Source organism: Peromyscus californicus, unplaced genomic scaffold (genome assembly GCF_007827085.1).
Source record: "Peromyscus californicus insignis strain IS unplaced genomic scaffold, ASM782708v3 Scaffold_8__1_contigs__length_139910024, whole genome shotgun sequence".
Taxonomy (NCBI): domain Eukaryota; kingdom Metazoa; phylum Chordata; class Mammalia; order Rodentia; family Cricetidae; genus Peromyscus; species Peromyscus californicus.
Window position 1 is genome coordinate 85021119 of NW_026294606.1, and position 21002 is coordinate 85042120.

At 47.0% G+C, this 21002-nt stretch overlaps 1 protein-coding gene and 1 long non-coding RNA gene across 3 annotated transcripts in view; one reads left to right on the forward strand and one right to left on the reverse strand.

Annotated features, from left to right (window-relative positions):
• Disc1 (DISC1 scaffold protein) overlaps window positions 1-21002 on the reverse strand; it is a 213547-nt gene that overhangs the window by 11934 nt on the left and 180611 nt on the right. The window contains exon 12 of one of the 2 annotated variants that reach the window (XM_052728611.1): window positions 3302-3419. In XM_052728611.1, coding sequence (XP_052584571.1) covers window positions 3302-3419 — 118 coding nt within the window. Of the gene's footprint in view, window positions 1-567; window positions 3420-21002 lie in introns of those variants that run through there. The other variant, XM_052728609.1, reaches the window with a different exon arrangement.
• LOC128103923 (uncharacterized) lies at window positions 455-20983 on the forward strand. Its single transcript, XR_008215799.1, has 4 exons — window positions 455-568; window positions 8048-8359; window positions 9721-11427; window positions 12581-20983. It is a non-coding gene; the product is annotated as an uncharacterized LOC128103923 (long non-coding RNA).

Here is a 21002-nt window from a genome sequence, read left to right on the forward strand (position 1 = left end):
CTGAGTATGACACGCTGGCACGCTGGCACACCACCTGCTTTGCCCCTGCAGGCATGTGGCTTATGATAAGAACCCACCCCAGGAAAGATGGACACCACAGCATCTGGAGCTCAAATCCTCCAGAAAGGTGTCCCATGTGGGTTTACATCAGCACGCTCCAGTGGGGACTTGGACTCAACACGCATCGTCTACTACGTGTGTCCTGGCAGCATGCTTAATGGAGTCAAGTGAGACACCACCCTCCCTCTTCTGTGTTATTGGTTGCAAGCTTTTCCTTTCAGCCACACTCAGCATTGTGCCTTTGACTGCAAATGAAAACACACACCAGTCAGAGTTTGGCTGGGGGATTCCTGCAGCCTCTTTGGATGCCTTGATAAATTCTAATTTGAAACAACAGCTTTTGTTTGTTAGGGAGCCCCACAGAGCATTGTGAATTCGGCTTCCTGTCTTGGACCCACTGTGATACTCAAATCCAAGTGCTACTTCATGGAGAGCTTAAAGACACATTCTGTATGTTATTCTTGCTCAGTGACACAGAACGTGGCCTGGATTTCTGAGGTAAACTGAGGTAAATATGTGCTGTGGTGTAGATGTTATCTAAGAAGGGGCTGATTTCAAACCTAACCCGGTACTTCCTGCCCCTAGCGGTATGGTACTCACTTGAAATGTCCGGGACAGGCTCAGTCGCTTGAACACTTGGTGCGGCTGGTAGTGCTCTTTGGTGGGCTTGTGGAACTTGAAGTGGTAGCTCCTGACTGGTGTAAGTGGGTCACTGGAGATGAGCCTTGAGGGTCTTAATTCTGGTCCCCTGCCCCTTACTTCTGGCCCGAGCTCTCTGTTTCCTGAGCCACTAAAGACGTAAGAAGCCTCGCCACAAACTCCCACCACCATGGGTGATATCACCAGCTACCATGCCTTCCCACCATGATAGTTTGGATCATGAGTCATGTTCTGCTCAGCTGTCCCAACCCCTCCATGTCCCAGCAGACCTGGGACCACCCCCTCCCCCACCAGGCTTTGGCTCTGGTAACAATCACTGTCTTATTTCATAGACAACATGTGCCCTAGAAGAGTTCAAGTCTGTGATCTTTTAACATGTGACCTCCTTCTCCTTCTGCTTCCTGGGGCAACTGTGCAGTAATAGCTTACATCCCGGAGTTGGAAGAGGCAGGGAACTGTGCAGAACAGAACGTTTTTTAAAAATGTAGAAATAGTAGCAGAAGCCACTCAAGGAACAGCCTGCTGAGTTAATAAGCAAGGGTAAAAATGCAAAGTTATCACTTAGCATGCTGCCTCCATTATTAGCCATACATCTGAATACTTCTGAAGAAGAACAATCTTCGGCTGTTCAAAGCTACTTAAACCTATGCATAGAGATAAAGTAAAACAGAAACTAAGGTTCTAAAAAGTCAGGCAGTGAGAAGCAAAGACCAAAATACCTAAACTTCCCACAAACCCTTAAAAGTCAGGGTACTGAACAGAGTAATAGACAAGGAGGTGACTGCAGTTACAAAGGGCCACTGTGACTGAATAACTGAGGGATTCAGGCTAAGTATGCCTTTCCCCGTCTATGTCCCTGTGTAACTTCTTAACTGACGCCTTGCTGGGACCTAGAATCACCTGAGAAGGGACCTCAGTTGAAGAATTGTCTACATCAGGTTGCCCTGTGGGGGGCTGTCTTGATTGTTAATTGAAATAGGAGGATCCAGCCCACTGTGGGTGGCACCTTTCCCTAGGCTAGACCCTGAGCTGTACAAGAAAGGAGAAAGTTAGCTGGGTGAGCAAGCAGGCAGTATGGGTGCATTTGTTTCTCTCTGCTCTTAACTGTGGACATGATGTGACTGGACTAGCCACTTGGGTTCCTATTTTGACTTCCCCCAGTGATGAAATTTAATCCGGAAGTATAAGCCAATTAAACCGTTTAAAGTGTAAGCCAAATAAAATCTAAGCTGCTTGTGTGTGTGTGTGTGTGTGTGTGTGTGTGTGTGTGTGTGTGTGTGTGTGTAGGGGGTGTGTGGTTTGAAACAAAGTTTCTCTGTGTAACAGTCTTGATTGTCCTTGAACTCACTATGTAGACCAGACTGACCTTGAACTCACAGAGATCCGCCTGCCTCTGCCTCCAGAGTGCTGGGATTAAAGGCATGCGCCACCACCGCCTGGCTAAACCCAAATTGCTTTTGGTCAGGGTGCTTTATTACAGCAACTAGAAATGAAGCTGGGACAGAACCCACTCACACTCTTCCAAAGAGCTCACCAGTGACAAATAGCATGCATCCAACACCAGGGACGTGTGCTTCCCATTGTTAGAAATTAGGTGCTCCACCAGCCTGCCCTTCAGGGACTAGGTACCAGCAGACACTGAACACCATCACCCACCTCCAACAGGTACAGTGCATTTCCACTGTCACTACAAGTTGTATATTTTCCCTATGCAACACGTGTGCTCTTTGGAAGGTCCCTCCCGACATCACGGACCTCTCTTGTTCTTTCTGTCTTCCAGTCTCTCTCTCATGTCCCCACTCCAAGATGGCCTTTTGCCTCCCCTGCTCCAATAAACCTCTTGCGTGAGATCTGTTGTACCGGGTGATCTCTTCGCAGCATGCCTTGGCCTGAACCCACCAAGGTACTCTGCCGCTCAACCCTAGCACTGGTTTCGTCAATAAATCTCAACACCCATTGCATACACAGTTGACCCACGTGTCCTCTGGCCACTTGACTAGGGCAGCTAGCTTTGATGTAGGTTGTCTGTAGTCATGGCACTAGGATACCAAGTTTGGTGCAAGAAAATATAATTATCCGCACCAAGGAGGACTATGTGAAGCTAAATCATGAGTATATGTTAGACATCAGAAAGAAGGTACCTGCAGTAGTATTAGTTTGATACCCTACTATCTATGACATACAGAAGGCAGGACAAAGAAGGCTTTAGATCTCTTGGTATTGAAAAGGACCTTAGGGAGGTGAGCCAGCAAAATTGCTTTGGTTCTTTCTGGCTGTTCCTCTATGGCCACACAGACTCATCTTGGAGCCCGTCAAAACCTCTATTTTGCCTTGGTTTTGGCTGTGTGCCTATCTGAGCTCTGTGGTGAACACTTAGCAGCTGGGCTTAATAATTGAAAATATCGGATTGTTTACAAAAACTAGAGGAGAGATGCTCCATACAGGATCAACTCAGATCCAAGACGTGCTGAATTACAGGTAACAGTGGCATCGACTCACTCCATCTGTGGAGCCATGGGGAAGTGGTACGCATTTTTAGACTTTCTTCTGCAAAGTAACTTCTGAAAAATGGAAAGGATATGAAAGACAGCTTCATCGTGACTGTGGATCGCCCTATGAAGTTGATCTTCGAGGTGCAGGAGCCTCGTGCCTATGGCTTCACATTTTTCTCCAACTTCAGCAGAGATGATGTGAGATTCCTGGTCAGAGAATGAGAAAAGGATCCTGAGTCAGCTTTGGGATGCTGAAGGCTATGTGTACAGTCAGGACACGTGGACAGCTCTCCTGGTTTCTGCGCCTCAGTGGGAACCCTGCGGGAGGCACCATTTCCCTGGGAGGTTGTTCTTGAGAACAAAGGAGCCAAGTTCAAGTCAAAACTGAAGGATAAGCTGTGTACACATAGGTCCTGCCTTACCTGGTCTGTTTAAAGCTTGACTTTAGCATGGAGATTCCCCAGATGGATTTATCCAAGGAAGCCCGAGTTTTCCAGCTGAATTCTCAGACAATTCACAACATGATAGAAATGGTAGCAAAAGGGGCAGAGGTGTCACCAAGGGAACTGGAACTGGGCTAACAAATAAGGACGGAGGGATGTCTTTAAGGGCACAGGAATTTAACAGGGTGCTGAGCATTCATCTGCAAACCAGACTTAGCCCCTGAAAGCCAGACTCTGGAGGAGATTTATTTGTTTACTTATTTATTTACTTGTATTTATTCATTCACTCTTATATGTGTATGTGTATGAGAGTATACATGCTCATGTGTATATAGAGACATATGCATGTGGGAAGTATGCATACTCATGTGTGTCCACATGTATGGATGCAGAGGACAAGCCTCAGCTATCATTCCTCAAGTGCCATCTACCCTGTTTTTTTGTTTGCTTGTTTGTTTGGTTTGGTTTGGGTTTTTTTGAGGCAGAGGGTTGGCCTGGAGATCACTGACTAGGCCAGGCTGGCTACTCAGAAAGCCCTGGGGAGTCACCAATCTCTACTTCCCCAGCTCTGGGAGTATAAGCATGTGCTACCACAGGACTTTTTATGTGAGTCCACCCCATTAGGGCAGAGGTGATGGTGTCTGGCATAGTTCCAGGTCCCCCACCAGGCATCAGACATGTGATAAGCATGGTTTAGTGGACATGGTTTAGTTGAAGCCCCCAACCCTGTAGCATTTCCCTTTCCAATGTGCATCCCAGACACAAGCAGATGTCACCTCTGTCACTCTTGTGCACAGAAGCACTACACAGTACAGTCTAGGGGTTGCTGTGGCACCAACTGTTCTAAAGGCACTTCAGCTGTCCCCCTGACTCCCTCACAAACTGACCTTGGCCAGACAGGTAGCTTGAGCTACCACCTCCTCTCCCTGTTCTTCCTAAGAGGACATGCTCCTCCCCCTCCTCTAAATCCCATTCTTCCTTCAAGGTCCCACACAAGCCCACCTTGTGGAGCATCAGTGAAGACATGAGTTATGTCCCCTAAGAGCTGTGAACTCACTCACACAAGGGCCATTGGCTGGCCATTCATCCCAGGGCCCCATGAGTAACACCTGACCTACAGAAGGCCACAGAGTCTTAAAAATAATTAACAAGGTCAAGAAAATGAGGACAGAAAGTAGGGAATCCTAGAATAAAGAAGAAAATAAGGAAAAACAGCTCAGAATTAAGATTCAACCACAATATGAAGGCAATATTCTCTCAGCTAAGTGTGAAAGACTTAGAAAGCCTATTAAAAGAGTTTTGCAAAGGAATTAAGGTTTTTTATTCAGATTAAAGGGCCAGGCTACTACAAAAACTGCAGCTAATATCTAACTATCACATAAAAGTGGTCAGGCCTGGCGGCACTGTGCCAAGTCCTTAGAGATCCCACAAAACGTGTTAGCATCAGAACCCAGGAATACTAATCGAATCCAGATACTTGCCTTAACATTTGCTCCATTTGTTCACTCTGCAACACTTCACAACTTACGTGCCCGATGACTGACAACTCTTTAATAAAACAGTGCTGGTGGAAACTATAAATAACTAATGCAAACACTGGAGAAACCTCACGTAATGCAAGCATTTACCCATACAAAAGAAAGAAAGGAAATTCCCAGACAACGTGGAAGATGCACGGATACCACGAGGGTTGGAATGTGAGGCCCCAGGGATGGCTTGCTTGGCTTTAATCACAGCACTAAGGACAGGATACATGAAAACAATAGCTAGCCATGTGTTTTATTGATCTTAAACGTCATGGTGTCGTCACTCAGGCAAAGAGGAGAGGGCTTAACACAGTGAGGATGGAAGCCATAACTAACAAACACCACAGTCATCCCCAAAGTCAATGAGAAGGCGGGGACATCTGCAGAGCAGTGATTGACAGTGGCCAGACCACCAATCAATAACACATGAAAGAGAAAAATAAATGCTGTGGGATGGTCTGTATGTCAAATGTGTTGCTGATTGGTCAATGAATAAATCACTGATTGGCCAGTGGCCAGGCAGGAAGTATAGGCGGGACTAACAGGGAGGAGAACTGAGAGAACAGGAAGCTGGGTGAGGGAGACACTGTCAGCCGCCATGATGACAAACAGCATTTAAAGATGCCGGTAAGCCACGAGCCATGTGGCAAGGTATAGATTAATGGAAATGGATTAATTTAAGCTGTAAGAACAGTTAGCAAGAAGCCTGCCATGGCCATACAGTTTGTAAGCAATATAAGTCTCTGTGTTTACTTGGTCGGGTCTGAGTGGCTGTGGGACTGGCTGGTGAGAGAGATTTGTCCTGACTGTGGGCCAGGCAGGAAAACTCTAGCTACAAATAAATAAATAAATAAATCGTGACTGCCAATGGGAAAAGAAGGAACTCAACACTGAGCAAACCAAACCCAACAGCTCAATCTTCATCCAAAAGGACCAACGCATGGGAAGCAAAAGTCAAGCTGAACAAACTAAGAATACATCTCTCCACTTCCCCCAAACAGGCCATCTCCGAAAACTTCGTGCAGACTGACAGTACAGGTGTGAACCTGAGCAACCTCAGACCGCACAGCAAGCCCTCTAGGTTGTCCCCGTCCTGTGACTCAGTAATTCCACCTCCCGGAATCTACCACACAGAAGCAATTTACATATTCAAATTGGAGTTATTTCTATGAAGACTTCGTAATAAGCATGGAAAAAAATCATACAGGTGTGTGCACATGCCAAGTAGAAATGTAAGATTTGAGCCGGGCGGTGGTGGCGCACGCCTTTAATCCCAGCACTCGGGAGGCAGAGCCAGGCGGATCTCTATGAGTTCGAGGCCAGCCTGGGCTACCAAGTGAGTTCCAGGAAAAGGCGCAAAGCTACACAGAGAAACCCTGTCTCGAAAAACCAAAAAAAAAAAAAAAAAGAAATGTAAGATTTGAATCACACCAAGACAAAAGTACTATGAGCCCAGCAAAGTGGGGGAAACAGCCCAGGTATAGCGAGAATGGTTAGAGGCAGGCGGGGTGTGTGTGTGTGTGTGTGTGTGTGTGTGTGTGTGTGTGTGTGAAGCACAGGTCATTTCCAGGTAAAATCCCCCAAAAGACATGCAACAGTGAGTCCAACATACTTGATTATGGTCCTCACTCCCTCTGGCTTTGGGAGAAATGGCCATTTGGTGAACACTCAGCCTGACAAGAGATTTACATTGTGAGAGGCAGGAGAAAGAAACATGGCCACTGTTTCCCATCCTTCACACCCACCTAGGTACATGCTGGCTGCCTGGAAGGGAGGATTAGGGTGGTGTCCTGCCTCACTGGTGGTGCCCTCCTGGCGCTGAGTGTGTGTGCTGCTGCTTACCTGGGAGAGCATGGTCTCTTGGGAAGTGTGGTGCCCCCGACACCAGGGCTGGCTCCTCCCTGCTCTAACAGTAGCTCACCTGAAGCTGTTCTCTCCAGCTCATGGGCTTCAGGATCTGCACCCCCTGGGGGTATCCCAGCAGAAAAGAAAGGGGCTTTCTGAGAACCACATACCAGTTTCTTCTTTTATGCATTTCATTGTTGTTGTTAAGAATTTATCTATAGTTAAGAATAAAGAATACAGAAGATATAAAGACTTTGTCTCCTTCCCTTAAAATAAAGGAAACTTTTTTTCAAGTAAGTTGTCCTTCAAGAAAACCCTGGAAACACTGAAAATCCTGCGTAAGCCAAAATGGTGAATTGTAAGATGCATGCATTGGCTGGAGGTCCCACATGGGGATCTAACTGCCTGAGGCACAAGCCCTCTGAGACTGTTAAAGTGTAGACATCAACAGACAGCTGGCATAGGCAGAGGGTTTCAGGGCATCCTGGGCTTCCCCGAGAGCATTCCAGCCGGTAGGGGCTCAGGAACCACCTAGCATCGTTCCTTCTTTTCCATCCAAGGAAAATGTCTCAAAGTACCAGATGACCTGGGCACCAAGACCAGTCTCTCCTGTTTCATCTCAGGGCAACACAGAGTCGCTCTGAGTTCCCCCTGAAGGACTCAGCTCCTAGGAAGGGAGAAGGCGGGTACTCTCTCCAGGGCCAGAGCCTATATGGACCAGAAATGACAATGTTTACGATGACCGTGTTGAGTCCAGCACCTCTGCTGTGTCCGTAATGCCTCAGAAGCCAAGAAAACCTGTATGATTGATACTTGATAACTAAGAATTATCACCACACCCCTCCTACCCCTCTCAGAATTCTTGGCTGAGTTGGACTTTCTCAGCATCAGCGTTTCTGAAGATAATTTAGTGTGAGTTGTATCAAAGCATCTTTGAAAACTGTCCTGTAAGCCCTCCTGTAATTTGCTCCTTGAGCAATCTTTTCAGCAATTCAAATTGTTTTTTCTTTTTCTTTTCTAGACACCCATCTGCCATTCACCCAGAGGAGTGACTGTTTTTCCCTGTGGGTCAGAATGAACAAGTCTCTGCAGAGGGAAACAGCATCATGGCCCAGCTCTGCCCCTTCTGGGCCTGGCTCACACCCCAGTTCTCAGACCCTTGTAATTCCTCTTCAAGGAATGCCTCCATGAGGAAGCTCTGCCCACACAAACTCCAGTTATTGGCTGTCTACCTCCTCCAGGCTGCAACAGGCCAGTGTCCTGACATCTCTGCTGACCCTTGCCTCCCTCAAAGGAGGTCCCAGAGGACGCTGTTGAGCCCTTCCGCTGTCAGGTGCGACCTTCCACTATGGGGTGCTAACCGTTAAGGTTGTTGTGGGGAGACTGGGCCCCCAGGGCAGTGGTACACAGTGGGGCCTGATAGGAGGTGACTGAGCCACCAGGTTCTGCCCTCAGAAGGGACTGAAGCCAGTGTCTGAGTTACTCTACAGTAGCTGAAGTTTTCCTGTGTCCCACCTGGCCCATGGTCAGGACAAATCTCTCTCACCTGTCAGTCCTGCAGCCGCTTGGACCCAAGTAAACACACAGAGCCTTATATTAATTAAAACTGCTTGGCCATTAGCTCAGGATTATTAGTGATTAGCTCTTACACTTAAATTAACCCATAATTTTTATTTGTGTTTAGCCATGTGGCTTGGTACCTTTTCTCAGTTCTGCCTTCACACCTCGCTTCCTCTGTGTCTGGCTGGCAACTCCTGACTCAGCCTTCCTATTCCCAGAATTCTCTTCTCTGCTTGTCCCGCCTATACTTCCTGCCTGGCTACTGGCCAATCAGCATTTTATTTATTAACCAATCAGAGCAACACATTCACAGCATACAGAGCGATATCCACAGCAACTCTACTACTGGGAAGAATGTTTTAAAAGAACAAGCCTGAGACTCTCTGGCTTCCTGTCTCACCCTGTGATTTGTTCTGCATGACATAACGCCTCTTACTTTGAACTGACAGAGCCACAGCGTCCCTCACCAGAGGCCAAACAATGGGGCTGTCTGACCCTGCACTTTTAGACTCACTGTGAACTAAATAGACCTTCCTTCTTTATAAAGTGCCCAGCCTTAGGCACTTGGTGACAGTAATGGAATATAAGCTAATGCAGAAACTCCAGAAGAAGATTCATTGCATCTTAGACTGCACTAGCCAGACAATGCTCTCAAGATGGTGGGCAGAGGCAGAGAGAGAGAGAGAAAGAGAGGGAGAGAGAGAGAGAGAGAGAGAGAGAGAGAGAGGGAGCCTTTTCTAAACATTAAATGCCTGTCCAAGTCTCACTCAGTACAGACCATAATAACCTGTCTGGGGTAATCCCTCTGCCTCTGGGGCAACTGCTGGCCTTGAATGACAACAACAGCATTTTATGAACACACGAATGTGCCCATGCACACCTACACGCACATATGTGTTGAAAATGGAATCTGTCTCTAGGAGGGGTCAGGTCCTTGTCTCCTACTTAGGGTTAATCCTGTGGGGCAGGTCAGGGGCCTGGCTGGTAGCCATCCCGTGGAAGGCAGGTTCACCTTAAGATAATGTACATTTTCCTTCCCAGAATTCCTGTCCCCTCATGCAGCATCCTTGAGGTTCCATTGGGTCCTAGGCCTTTCTGAGTTGAGCTCTTCTGCTTTTCCTCTTTTTCTTACAGATGCTGTCCATGCTCACTTCTCTTCTCCGTTCTCCTCCCTACAAGATTTATAGCTTGCCTGCCCTGGGGTTTCATTTTAAATGCTAATGAATTATCCCAAGGCTTCCATTTGATAGCATTCTTTGTCCCTAAGCCTTCTGTCTCAATTTTTTTATTAATGAGACTAAGAACCCCAAGACACAACCCTAATTTTTCCAGTATTATATGATGGCTTTTCTGTGATATCTATGGTGTCTGGTAAACACCTTGTAATTCTTTAATCAGAAGGGAAAACGATCCCTTTCTTGCACTCCTAGACAGCATCATGGGACACATGCATATACACATATACGCACATGCACACACACATACACGCATACACATGCACACACACACATTTTATTGACCTCAGAGGATGCCCTGTAACCTTATAGACAGTCCCTTCATGGGTACAGGTTAGTAGAGCCAATATCATTTCAAACATCATTTGCAAGTCACCTTGTGATCAAACCTACAGGCTTAAATGCCCATGATAGACTTTTTTCAGCTATATTGAGTTAGAGCTGATGTCAGATTTCTGTCCAGCTCTCCCAGCTCAAGGAGCCTGTTTAAAACAGAAAACAGGATTCCCTTTGATCAGCAGAATGTTCTCAAGACAACTTTCTGGAACCACAGACCTAAATCGTGCAACTTAGATCCAATGGCTGGCATGATACTAACCCACATGCATGGCGGGACCATCACACACTTCACGGCCAACATCTCTGAGGGCTTTTTTACTTAGTTACATTTCTTGTAAGGATGGTTAAGTCCTTGGATAGGACATTTGGGAAACACCAACATGTAGAAGTTCTGAACTGGAGTTCATATTCCAATGTCAGAGAATAATAATGGTTGCTTTGATGAGCATTTGGTAATAGTGTCAGGCTGTATTTACAGCAAGAGAAAGTCCTGTGATTATTGTCATTCTGAAAATAGGAAGCCCATTGAAATCATTGCTGGGGGGCGCGCCCCATGCCTGCCGGTAGGAAAGGTCCCACACTCCCAGAATGCATGGTTTTGGAAATGTCGTCATCGGTGGAGATCCACTGCAGACTCATGAAGAACAGGTCAGCCCTTTGGTTACACACCGGACTGACATTGTTTAAATAGCTACTGTCTCAAATTGTTCTCAAAAGCCATTCTAAAGGAAGAGGCAGGATGAGGCACTGGAGTGACACAACTGAACAAGAAAAGTCATGTAACTAAATAATAAAGCAACTGTGACAAGGACTTGACAGGTCTAGGTTCGTACAGGAAGTATGCTTGTGGTGACAGATTGTGTACCCTAACAAAATTTGCCTGAAGATCAGAGAACGGAACAAGCCTCTAGATTAAACACAGAGGCCAGGCAGTGGTGGCACACACACCTTTAATCCTAGCACTCAGGAGGCAGAGATCCATCTAGAACTCTGTGAGTTCAAAGCCACCCTGAACTACATGAGATTGACTCAGTCTAGGAGAGGAAACAGAGCCAGGAAGAGTTGGCACACACCTTTAATCCCAGTACTGGGAATCACACACGCCTTTAATCCCAGGAAGTGATGGCTGGGCAGAGAAAGGCGTGAGGAGACAGGAACTAAAGGCTTTTCAGCAGAAGTGTCTCTTTCAGCTAGAGGCTTTTTCATCTGGAGCCTTTCCAGTGAGGACTCAGAGATATTCAGTCAGAGGATTCGTGGCGTTGGCGAGGTGAGTTGTGGCTTGTTCCTTTGCCTCTCTGATCTTTCAGCATTTACCCCAGTATCTGGCCCCGGGTTTTTATTATAAGATCATTTAGGAATTCATGTTATGTATGCTGACCTGGGACTAGGTTCCAAAGCCACTGAGAGCCTCCATTGTTGTTGGGGTAGGGGTGGGGCACAGGTGACAGACCACAATCTCCTGCCTGAGCCGCCATCTTGGTTATTGTCCTCTGCCATAACTCTGGTCGATGCACCCAGGCCCCTATTTTCCTCACCCATGTGATAAGGCATCTGAAATAGCCAACCATCACAGAAAACACCTTCCTATAGTGAAAGTCACAGGCTACACAGTCAGGGAAAGACAGGTGACTGAGCAGTCTTCTACAGTAGCTGCCAAGCCATCAGCATTTAGGGACTGCTAAGATATGATACTATCCAAAACCCTGCACTGCACACACACACACACACACACACACACACACACACACACACACACACACACTTACAAACCTCAAAATTCGACTTGAGCCCCAGGATGTCTGCTTTGTTGCTAAGCCTCATTCCCTCCCCTACAGCTTGAGGTAAACCAGATGAGACTACCACCGTGGAAGAGCTTAGCAGACGCTAACCCTTCCCTCAGCTCACTATTACCATCAGAGCCTCTGGGCTGTTTTCCAGAATAGTTTCTTTGCAAATGCATTCCAGGAATGCTCTATGATCTGTATCTTCCCTTCAAAAATACAGTCTTCACAAAAAATCATTACCTCAGACAAATGCCTGTCCGTCACACAAAGAGTATCTCTCGCATCTATTTGAAATAGATTCTACGATCAGCTTCACTTTCCACATCCATGCTGAGAGCTATAGTCACTGTGTAAATTCCATTAAGCAGAGAGACACACATTAGGACTCCAAGGGTGCGTCTTTATTATACCAGAGAATAGAAATATTCATCTAAATTCCACATTGTATGGTCACACCCTGAGTGGGTGGGCTTCTCTTTTAAAAGCATCCAGATGTCCGAAGGGGCATAAGGAATCTGAAACATTTAGACCTCTTTAGGTCTGAGCAAGGCGTGAGTTGTCTTCAAGTACGCTATGCTTGTTCAAAGCAGGCTTTGAGAAGCGAGTTCACTGACAAATGTGTTCTGTTTTATTTAGTGTTAAACAGAACCAAGCAACAGAACCAAAACCTTCAATAGCAGAAGAAATAGCCTGACCGCACAGCACAGACGCGCCTGTTTTGTCCAGTGCGCACAAAGAACCAGGGAAACTGCCTTTTGCATGACAGGATTATCCAGGAGGGCTTGGGCTGCCTCCCTTCAGCAGTCTGGGCTTGGACATCAAAGTTGAACCAAGCAGGGGCTGGAGATGCGGCTCAGTTGGCAAAGTGCCTGCTGTACAAACATGAAGACTGAGTTCTGGCCCACTTGCATTGGTGTGCCCTCTCATCCCCGTGCTGGGGAGCCAGAGACCCACGAGTCCCTGGGATCCACCGACCAGCCCGTCCAGCCTACGCGGCAAGTTTCAGGCCAGCGCTTTTTTTTTCTCAAAAAACAATATATATACAGTACCCAAGGAAAGACACCCAAAGTTGACCTCTGGCTTCTGTACACACACACACACACACACACACACGCCAAACAAACAAAGAATCCAATAACTTTTTAAAACCCACAAAAATGAAATAGAGCAGGCTAGATTTCAATAGGATCTTCTGAGGAAAACCTGTCAGCCAATACAATCTACGGCATCAGACAGGGCCTGAATAATCTCCCTTCCGTGAAGATTCAGAGTCTGGAAACAGTGACAGCAAACCACCAGGACCCCTTTGTATAAGAAAGTGCAGACAGGGGCCAGAGAGATGGCTCAGGAGTTAAGAGTGCTTGCTGCTCCCCCAGAGAACCCAAGTTGAGCATTTACATGGAGCAGTTCATAATCACTTATTACTCCAGCTCCAGGGGATCTGACAGATTCTTCTGGCTTCTGTGGACACCCCCGTGTGTGTGGCACACACAGACATACGAGTGAAAATAAGTCTTTTAAGACATTTTTCTAAAAGAAGAAAGTGCAAACAGACCACAGCTTGGGACTCCTCCATGGGAATAAGCCCCTAAGAGAACAAGATCAAATGCCACATGTCACCCATGTGTGCTAGGAGTCCTAAAAACTTGAATTTCTGAGTGGAAAAAAAAAAGACTGTGTGACAATGAGAACATGAGAAGCAACTGTTTTCAGAGACAAGACTTAGCCTGAATTCTGAATGTTGCCATCCCAAAATGTACCTGCCTTTTTCCATAGAGTCATGGACACTTGCAGCTTGTTGGGAGAAGATGGGCACGAGCAGGACCTGCCCCTCTTGAGACACTGCACTATCCCCAGATGGAGAAGAGTGCACAGCCATTTTTATTTCTCATACTGCTGCTGTAGCTTGTCAGCACCCGCCACCCACTTATGTCTGCTTTGCTAGAACAATGTCCCCCTTAAATGCATGAAGAAGGGAAGGACCCCGTGGCTGGGAAAAGAGATGGCCGGTGTAGAAAGACAGAAAGGCATTAAACTATTTGTTGGAAAGGAAGGGGTAGCACTCCTGGGATGGACACAGGATAAAGGTTCAGCCAGGCCTCTTGCCTGTTCCTAGCCTGGATAGTCAGTCCTGGCTTACAAATAGTTTTGGGGGGGGACAAGAAAATCCCATCTTTAACTGTCCTGGTCCTGTTGGGGAATTAGATATGGTCTGGTTGTGATGAAGGATAGACTGTAAGTTCATTTCTAGAAACAGGAAACCCTGGGATAAAAATCTCTCAGCTGCTCGAAGGGCACCGATGTGCGTTTGTTAGTGAAGCCTGTGCCGCCCGTGTGTGAAAGTGTCCCTGCCACCCTGTGGTGACTGTGACCACCCTGCTGTCTATCTATCCCTCAGTCTTCGCCAGCAAATGACAAAGAGTTTCCACGGTGGAAGACTCCAGGAGCCCTGAGGTTGTTTTCTCAGAAGCACTGAGCTATGCTTAATTAATGGAAGAAGTATAGAGATGCCCCCACCCTGGGCCCTGGAGCACAGAGAGCGATTCCACACTTTTCCAAAAGTACAGGAAGCAGGCAGATCAGAGGAATCAACTTCCTTCCCTGGGGCAGGTGAAGGAGGCTGGCAGCAGGCAGGGACTTTAATTAACAGAAAAGGACCAGCAGGAGCCACTCACTGGCTACAGAGGAAGTCCCTCCCCTCCCTTACCCACCTGCTCCCTCCATCACATCCAGGGGCCAAGGCCAGGCTGGAGGGCAGAGAACGTGCATTCTTATTGGATGAATGGTTTCTAAACCTATTTATGCCAATTGTACTTAAAATCCTAATTATATCATTTAAATAGGTTCCATATAAAACAGTGCAACATTAGTGTGAAAACAAAGTTCTTATCTTTATTTATTTTTTAATGAAAAACCTTGGAAAGATACAACAATATTGAATAGATGGAGAGAGGAGACAGAAGATGGCTTTGCAAGTCCCTCCTGAGTGTTCTGCACTTTAAAGATGCCACAATTGGAAACTGTGGATGGCAGCTTGTAGGTAAGCCTTGTGCAAGAAGGCCCCTTGAAAGTCACTTGGCAGACTCCTCCAAAGACCTTAATCCTACACTGTGTGATCGGCAGCTGAAAGTGTGTGTTTTCAGTATCTGGAAAGGTAGGTGCTCCTTGCAGGTGGCCATGGCCCCGCACAGGGGAGGGGATGCTGCCGAGATGGTTCAAGGAGATTCTAAGCCCACAGCACCGCTCCACCCCTGCTCGGCTGGTCTTAAGTCCACCAGTGGTGCTGCAAACGCAGCCCTCTGCCTCTGTCTGCCCTGGGGAGCTCAGGATACTTGTTATAACTGACTCAAGACAGAGGATTTGGTTTAGCTCCTGGGTTCAGACAAACGGTTTTCCAGAAGGTAACATGAACTCCTAACAGAAACATCATTCCCATCTGAGACTCAAAAAATATGGCCTAGTTTTCTGAACTTCTCCCAGGGTCGACCTTTTAGCTCTGCTTTCAGAGTTTCTCCATCCTACACTCACTTCCAAACTCTTCCAAATTCATGTAGCAAACTAGTTCCAAAGTTATTATTATTATTATTATTATTATTATTTTCAAGACAGGGTTTCTGTGTGGAACAGTCCTGGCTGTCCTGGAACTCACTCTGTAGACCAACTCACAGAGAATCACCTGTCTCTGCCTCTCGAGTGCTGGGGTTAAAGGCATGCGCCACCACCACTGCCGGCTTAGCTCCAAAGTTTTAAGAGCCACAGAACCAAGGTTATTCACAGCAATGACCCACTGACTCCCCATATCAATCTCCTGTATTGTGACTTTTCAGCTCTGTGACCAAAGTACCTGTCACACAATGTAAATAGATGAAGGGCTTATTTGAGCTCATTGATTCAAGGATTCAATCCGGGTTGCTTGGCTCCGTGTGCTTGGACAGAGCTTGATGGCCATGGACTTGTAGGAAGAGGACCTTTTCACATTCTTGCATTGTGTCTTAGTATCTTGTTTGCTGTTGTGATAAAAATATGTTGAGAAAAGCAACTAAGGGGAGAGAGGGTTTATTTTACACCCCAGGTCAAGGTTATAGTCCATCATGATGAGGAAGTCTCAGAGGCAGGGGCGTGTGTTGGATGGTCACAGTGCGCCCACAGTCAACAAGCAAAGAACAATGAACGCGTGGTACTTAGGGCTTAGTTCCCTTTTTCTACTTACACAGTCCAGGATTGCAGCCAGGGGTTGGGGTCACCCACTCATGGGTGAGGAAGATAGGGCTGTTAGCATTCAGACCCACTTCTTGGGATCCTGGCCAATAAGCAGATAACACCCTGGCCCACCCGGCGGGTCCTGATGTCATCTCACGTAAAGCCCGCTTTAAGAGAAAACTCCTCCTTCCCATCCTCCTTTCCCTATGCCCACGAGGTGTGCACCTCTGAGCCTCTCTCTCTCTGTGTCTCTCTCTTTCTCTCCGTCTCTCTCTCCCTCCCTCCCTCCCCTTCCTTCTTCCCTCCCTTTCCTCCTCCCTTCCCCCAATAGACTTTCCGCGTGGATGTGTGTCTACATGGCGTGAGTAACTGTCCACTGCTCCACACCACAGCCTACCTCCTTGTCTGCATGGCGTGTCTCCCTCACCCACCAGGGCACCTTGGCCCAACCCACCAAGGCCTCTGGCACACCGTATCACAACAATGATGGTAGGCAAGGAAGACAGGCTGGAAGGGATGGGAGGCTGGCTAGTCACGCTGCATCTCTAGTTAGCAGAGAATCAACAGGAAGTAGAGCCATGAACAGGAAGGACAACACCTCAAGGTTTGTCCCCAGTGACCTCCTTCCTCAAGGAGGCTCAGTCACCTAAGGGTCCAACCTCCCCAAACAGCGCCACCCACCGGGGATGAAATGTTCAAAGCCATGAGCCGACAGGGAACATTTCACACTCAAAGTGCAACAGTCAGGAACTAGAAAGCAGGACAAGGAGGGGCCAGAGGCGACGTACTCCAAAGCCACCCTCACCTCCTCCCGGTGACCCAGTGCTAGTCTGCAGCTTCTCAATATATTGTCACCAGCTGATGACCAAGCCTAACACAAGAACTTTCAGAGGGACATTTCTTGTCCAAACCATAACACTGACCATTTTCCCTCAAACTTTGGCTATAAAAAAAAAAGAAAAAAAAAATCAGAGCTTTCCCTGAGCCCCTGGGCTATTTCTAACGGCTCCTGTGTCTCATAAAACTTTGATTAAATAAATTTGTCACTTTTTCCCCTTGTCAACCCGTCTTCTGTGAGAGGAGTATCGGCCGTGATTCTGTGATGGCCAGGGAAGGGTTCCTCATCTTCCCAGCCCTAATATTTTGAATGCAGCCTCAGAGACAAAGCTGTGGTGTCTGCTTTTGTCTTTATTGCTGATTTCTTTGCTTGCAGAAATCAGTAGCAACTTTCTGGTTGCTAAAGTACGACATGTGATTCCTCCATGATGCCAGCTTCTCTCTGGCTTATTTTAGCTTGCTTGGTGGCAGCTTACGGCTTGGAAAGGCCACAGCTGGGAGGGAGATCAGAGGGAGCCATGCTGTCCAGGGAACTAGGCAGGAGGGGAGCTCATCAGTAGAACAGAGAGCAGCCGGCAGGGGCAGGCCACAGTCAGGAAAGGAAGAATCCCAAAGGTATTGGGGTCAGAACAGCCAGTATGGGCAGCACCCCTTCAGTACAGGAACCTGACATACTGGTTTCCCCAGCTTCTGCCTGGCTCCTGTGTCACCTCTAAATGTCACCTTTAAACCAGGGCCAACATCAGCTAAATGCTCTTCAGGGAACCCTCAGGACACTGGAAAAGAAAAGGCTTTCACAATCTGGGCATGCCCATGCAGCCCTTAGCAGGGCTGGTGACTTCCCCTGAACAAAGCCTCAAGCAAAGGGCTTTGCCTTCACGGACTCCTCTGCAGAATGAAGGTAACTGCATTGAGTAGCCTGGCAGGGACCTTTAGTCACAGGACTGATGTTCCTGAGCAACAAAGCACTCCCTAAACAATGTGCCTCCGAAATGCATATCACTGCGCTGGCCAGATAAGCACAGGAAAAGCTTTGAAACCATCTCCCCGTGGACCTCGGTAAGAAGCCCTCGATTGGTCATGGAAGATTTGGATTGAAAAGCAATTGCCTGCCCCCAGGGTGTCGTGTTTCAATAGGAAAACCAGTGTAGGGGTAGCCTGGCCCAGCAGAGCCTTGCAAAGCTAAACACACCTGGAGCTGCAAAGCAAAGGAACATTTTGCCTCCAGATAAACACATCATCCCCCAGACTTCAGTAGCCCCTGAAAAGAAAGACAGGAAGGCAAAACCACCTTCACCAGGGGACCCCCAACTATTGCACCTCTGAGCCTCAGTGGTCTAAACCCAGTAAATACAAGACTTCCCCTTTATAAAGCCTTAGGCATTTCTCTCATTCACTGCTCACTTTCTCCTCCTGACAATGGGAGCAAAGTAGATTATCAAAAGGTGTTTTAGGTGTTGTGACCTCCAGAAAACCAGAAATACAGAAATCCACACTAGCTAGGCTTTACCATGTGTACAGACACCACAACTAACAAGACCAAAAAGATGGCCCAATGTGATGTAGCCTGCTCTGCTCACACACACTTCACCATGACAGGCTGAGGCCTCTGAAACAGTGAGCCAAAGACATCCTCTCCTCTCTTGCTTCTGTCGGACATTCGGTCATGGTAACGAAGGCAATTAATGCTGCTAAAAACTTAGTTCTGATTATTTTCTTGATTTTTACGGCCATTGTTATTTTTGTGCCTGAGTGTGTACGTGCAGGTATGTGTGTATGAGTTGAATGCATGTTCATATGTGTTGAGAAGGGTGTGCATAGGTGTTTGTGTATGCACAGGGAAACCATTCATATGTGTGTGTGTGTGTACACAGAGGCCAGAAGTCAACTTCGGTTCAGTCTGTAGCAGGAATCTTAAAAGTTCTTATTAATAAAATCAAACCTGAAGCCAGTTATTGGGGTGAATGCTGGAAGATCAGAGAAGCAGAACAAGCCACAGCTACCTCACCTCGCCAATTCCTCAGCTGGTCTTGTTTCCTCAGACTAGAGGCCTCTGAGTCCTCATCCAAATGGGTCTCAGCTGAACTGCTGCTCAAAAGCCTGAATGCTTAACCAGCTAAAAGCTTAACCAGGCCAAATGCTTCTAGTTTCTAATCTCCACGCCTTATATATCTTTCTGTTTTTGCCATCACTCCCTGGGATTAAAGGCTCACTCCCTGGGACTAAAGGCATGTGTCACCATGCCTGGCTGTTTCCAATGTGGCCTTGAATTCACAGAGATCCAGAGGGATTTCTGCCTCTGGAATGCTAGGATTAAAGGTGTGAGTGCCACCATTTTCTAGCCTCTGTATCTAGTGGCTGTTCTGTTCTCTGACCCCAGATAAGTTTATTAGGGTGCACAATATTTTTGGGAACACAATACCACCACATCAGTCCTTGTTTTGTTTTGTTTTTGTTTTTGTTTTTGTTTTTGTTTTAAGACAGGGTCTCTCGCTGCCCCGAGGCTCGCCATCCCCATTGCTGGGATTACAAGCTTACACTGCCATGCCCAGCCTTCCACGTGGGTGCTGGGAGTTGAACCCAAGTCCTCACGCTTACCCAGCAAGCACTCTACCCTCCCAAGCCATCTCTCCAGCCCATGCTGTTGCTGGTACTGTGTCAGTGGATGAGGAGACGCAGCCTCCCAGCAGCAGAGACAGAACAAGAGCAGAGACTCCAACCCAGGCCTCTTCTTCCCTGAGTGCTGAGTCTAAATCCACCTGTTTCATACACAGTCCTGTTTTTAAGCAGGCAGACATTGCATTAAACTTTTAGTCAGTTCTGGAAAGTTATGTGCAATAATGTTCATTCTCTCTCTCTCTCTCTCTCTCTCTCTCTCTCTCTCTCTCTCTCTCACTCGCTATAAAGGCATGCAAAGCTGGCCTCCTGAGAAGCTGTTAAGCATTTGGCAAACTCTGCTACTATTCCAGAGAGAACACTGAGTAACACAAGGGTTCCACTTAAAGCCTACCCAGCTGAGGCCAGCAGGGACCCAGAGTGACTATGACACTACTCATCTTCCCCTGGGGACATGTGTTCAAATACAGGAGCAGGGTCAGTCCTCCGACAGCACAGACACAGTGACTGGATGTTATGCTGAGCACAGGGCACAGGATCTGTAATGTAATGGCTCTGGTCCTATACAGGGGCAGGAGGCCCCATGGATTGGCTGGGGTCCTCTCCCTACCCACCCTCCCATCTCACTGAGTCTTGGCAAAGACAAAGGAAGGGGTGCAATGAGATTTGAAAGTCAAGGTGAGACAGAAAAAGCAGCTACAGCCAACCTCTTCCCTGGGACCGACAGACTACTTGGACACCTCAGAGGAAAGGCATGTAGCCAGGGAGTGCCTTTGGACTTAGGGTAGGAGAGGATGAAAAGCTGGGAAAGGGAGGGGCGGGGGAGCCTTGTCTACCTGTCAGGGTCAGCCTCCAGTTTAAGAATTAGGTAAAATCACGTTCTAACAGAAATGCACACATCAGGCCAAACAACAGGACTGTCTGTGCTTTGTTTTGCTCTGATTTCATGAAAACAGGAACCACAAATCTGTTTTGGTGAAAATGACAACATGTATACATTAAAATACATTAGAATGTTTGAATTTGTAAATGATATATTGTAATTTAAAGGCTCTAGAGATACAATGAAATATATGATACATAACATAAGTCTACATAACAACCTATGTTATATATGATACGTAGTGTATACTATATATAATTCTATATTAACTTGCGTATTCTAGAATGAATTAGAATAATGTGGCCATCTAAACTAGGATTAAAAAGAAAGCCAATGTTCCGAGCATTTCTCTTTGCTCGTCTATGTTCTAAGCTTCAAAAAGTTATATACTATTTTGTTACCATATTCAAGAGTTATATAAAATTTGGGAACTTTGTGAGGGTCTATGGCAACCCCCTGCCCAGTTCTGTTTGTTCTTATTCCCAAATTCCACACAACAGACCCTGGACAAAGCCACGCACA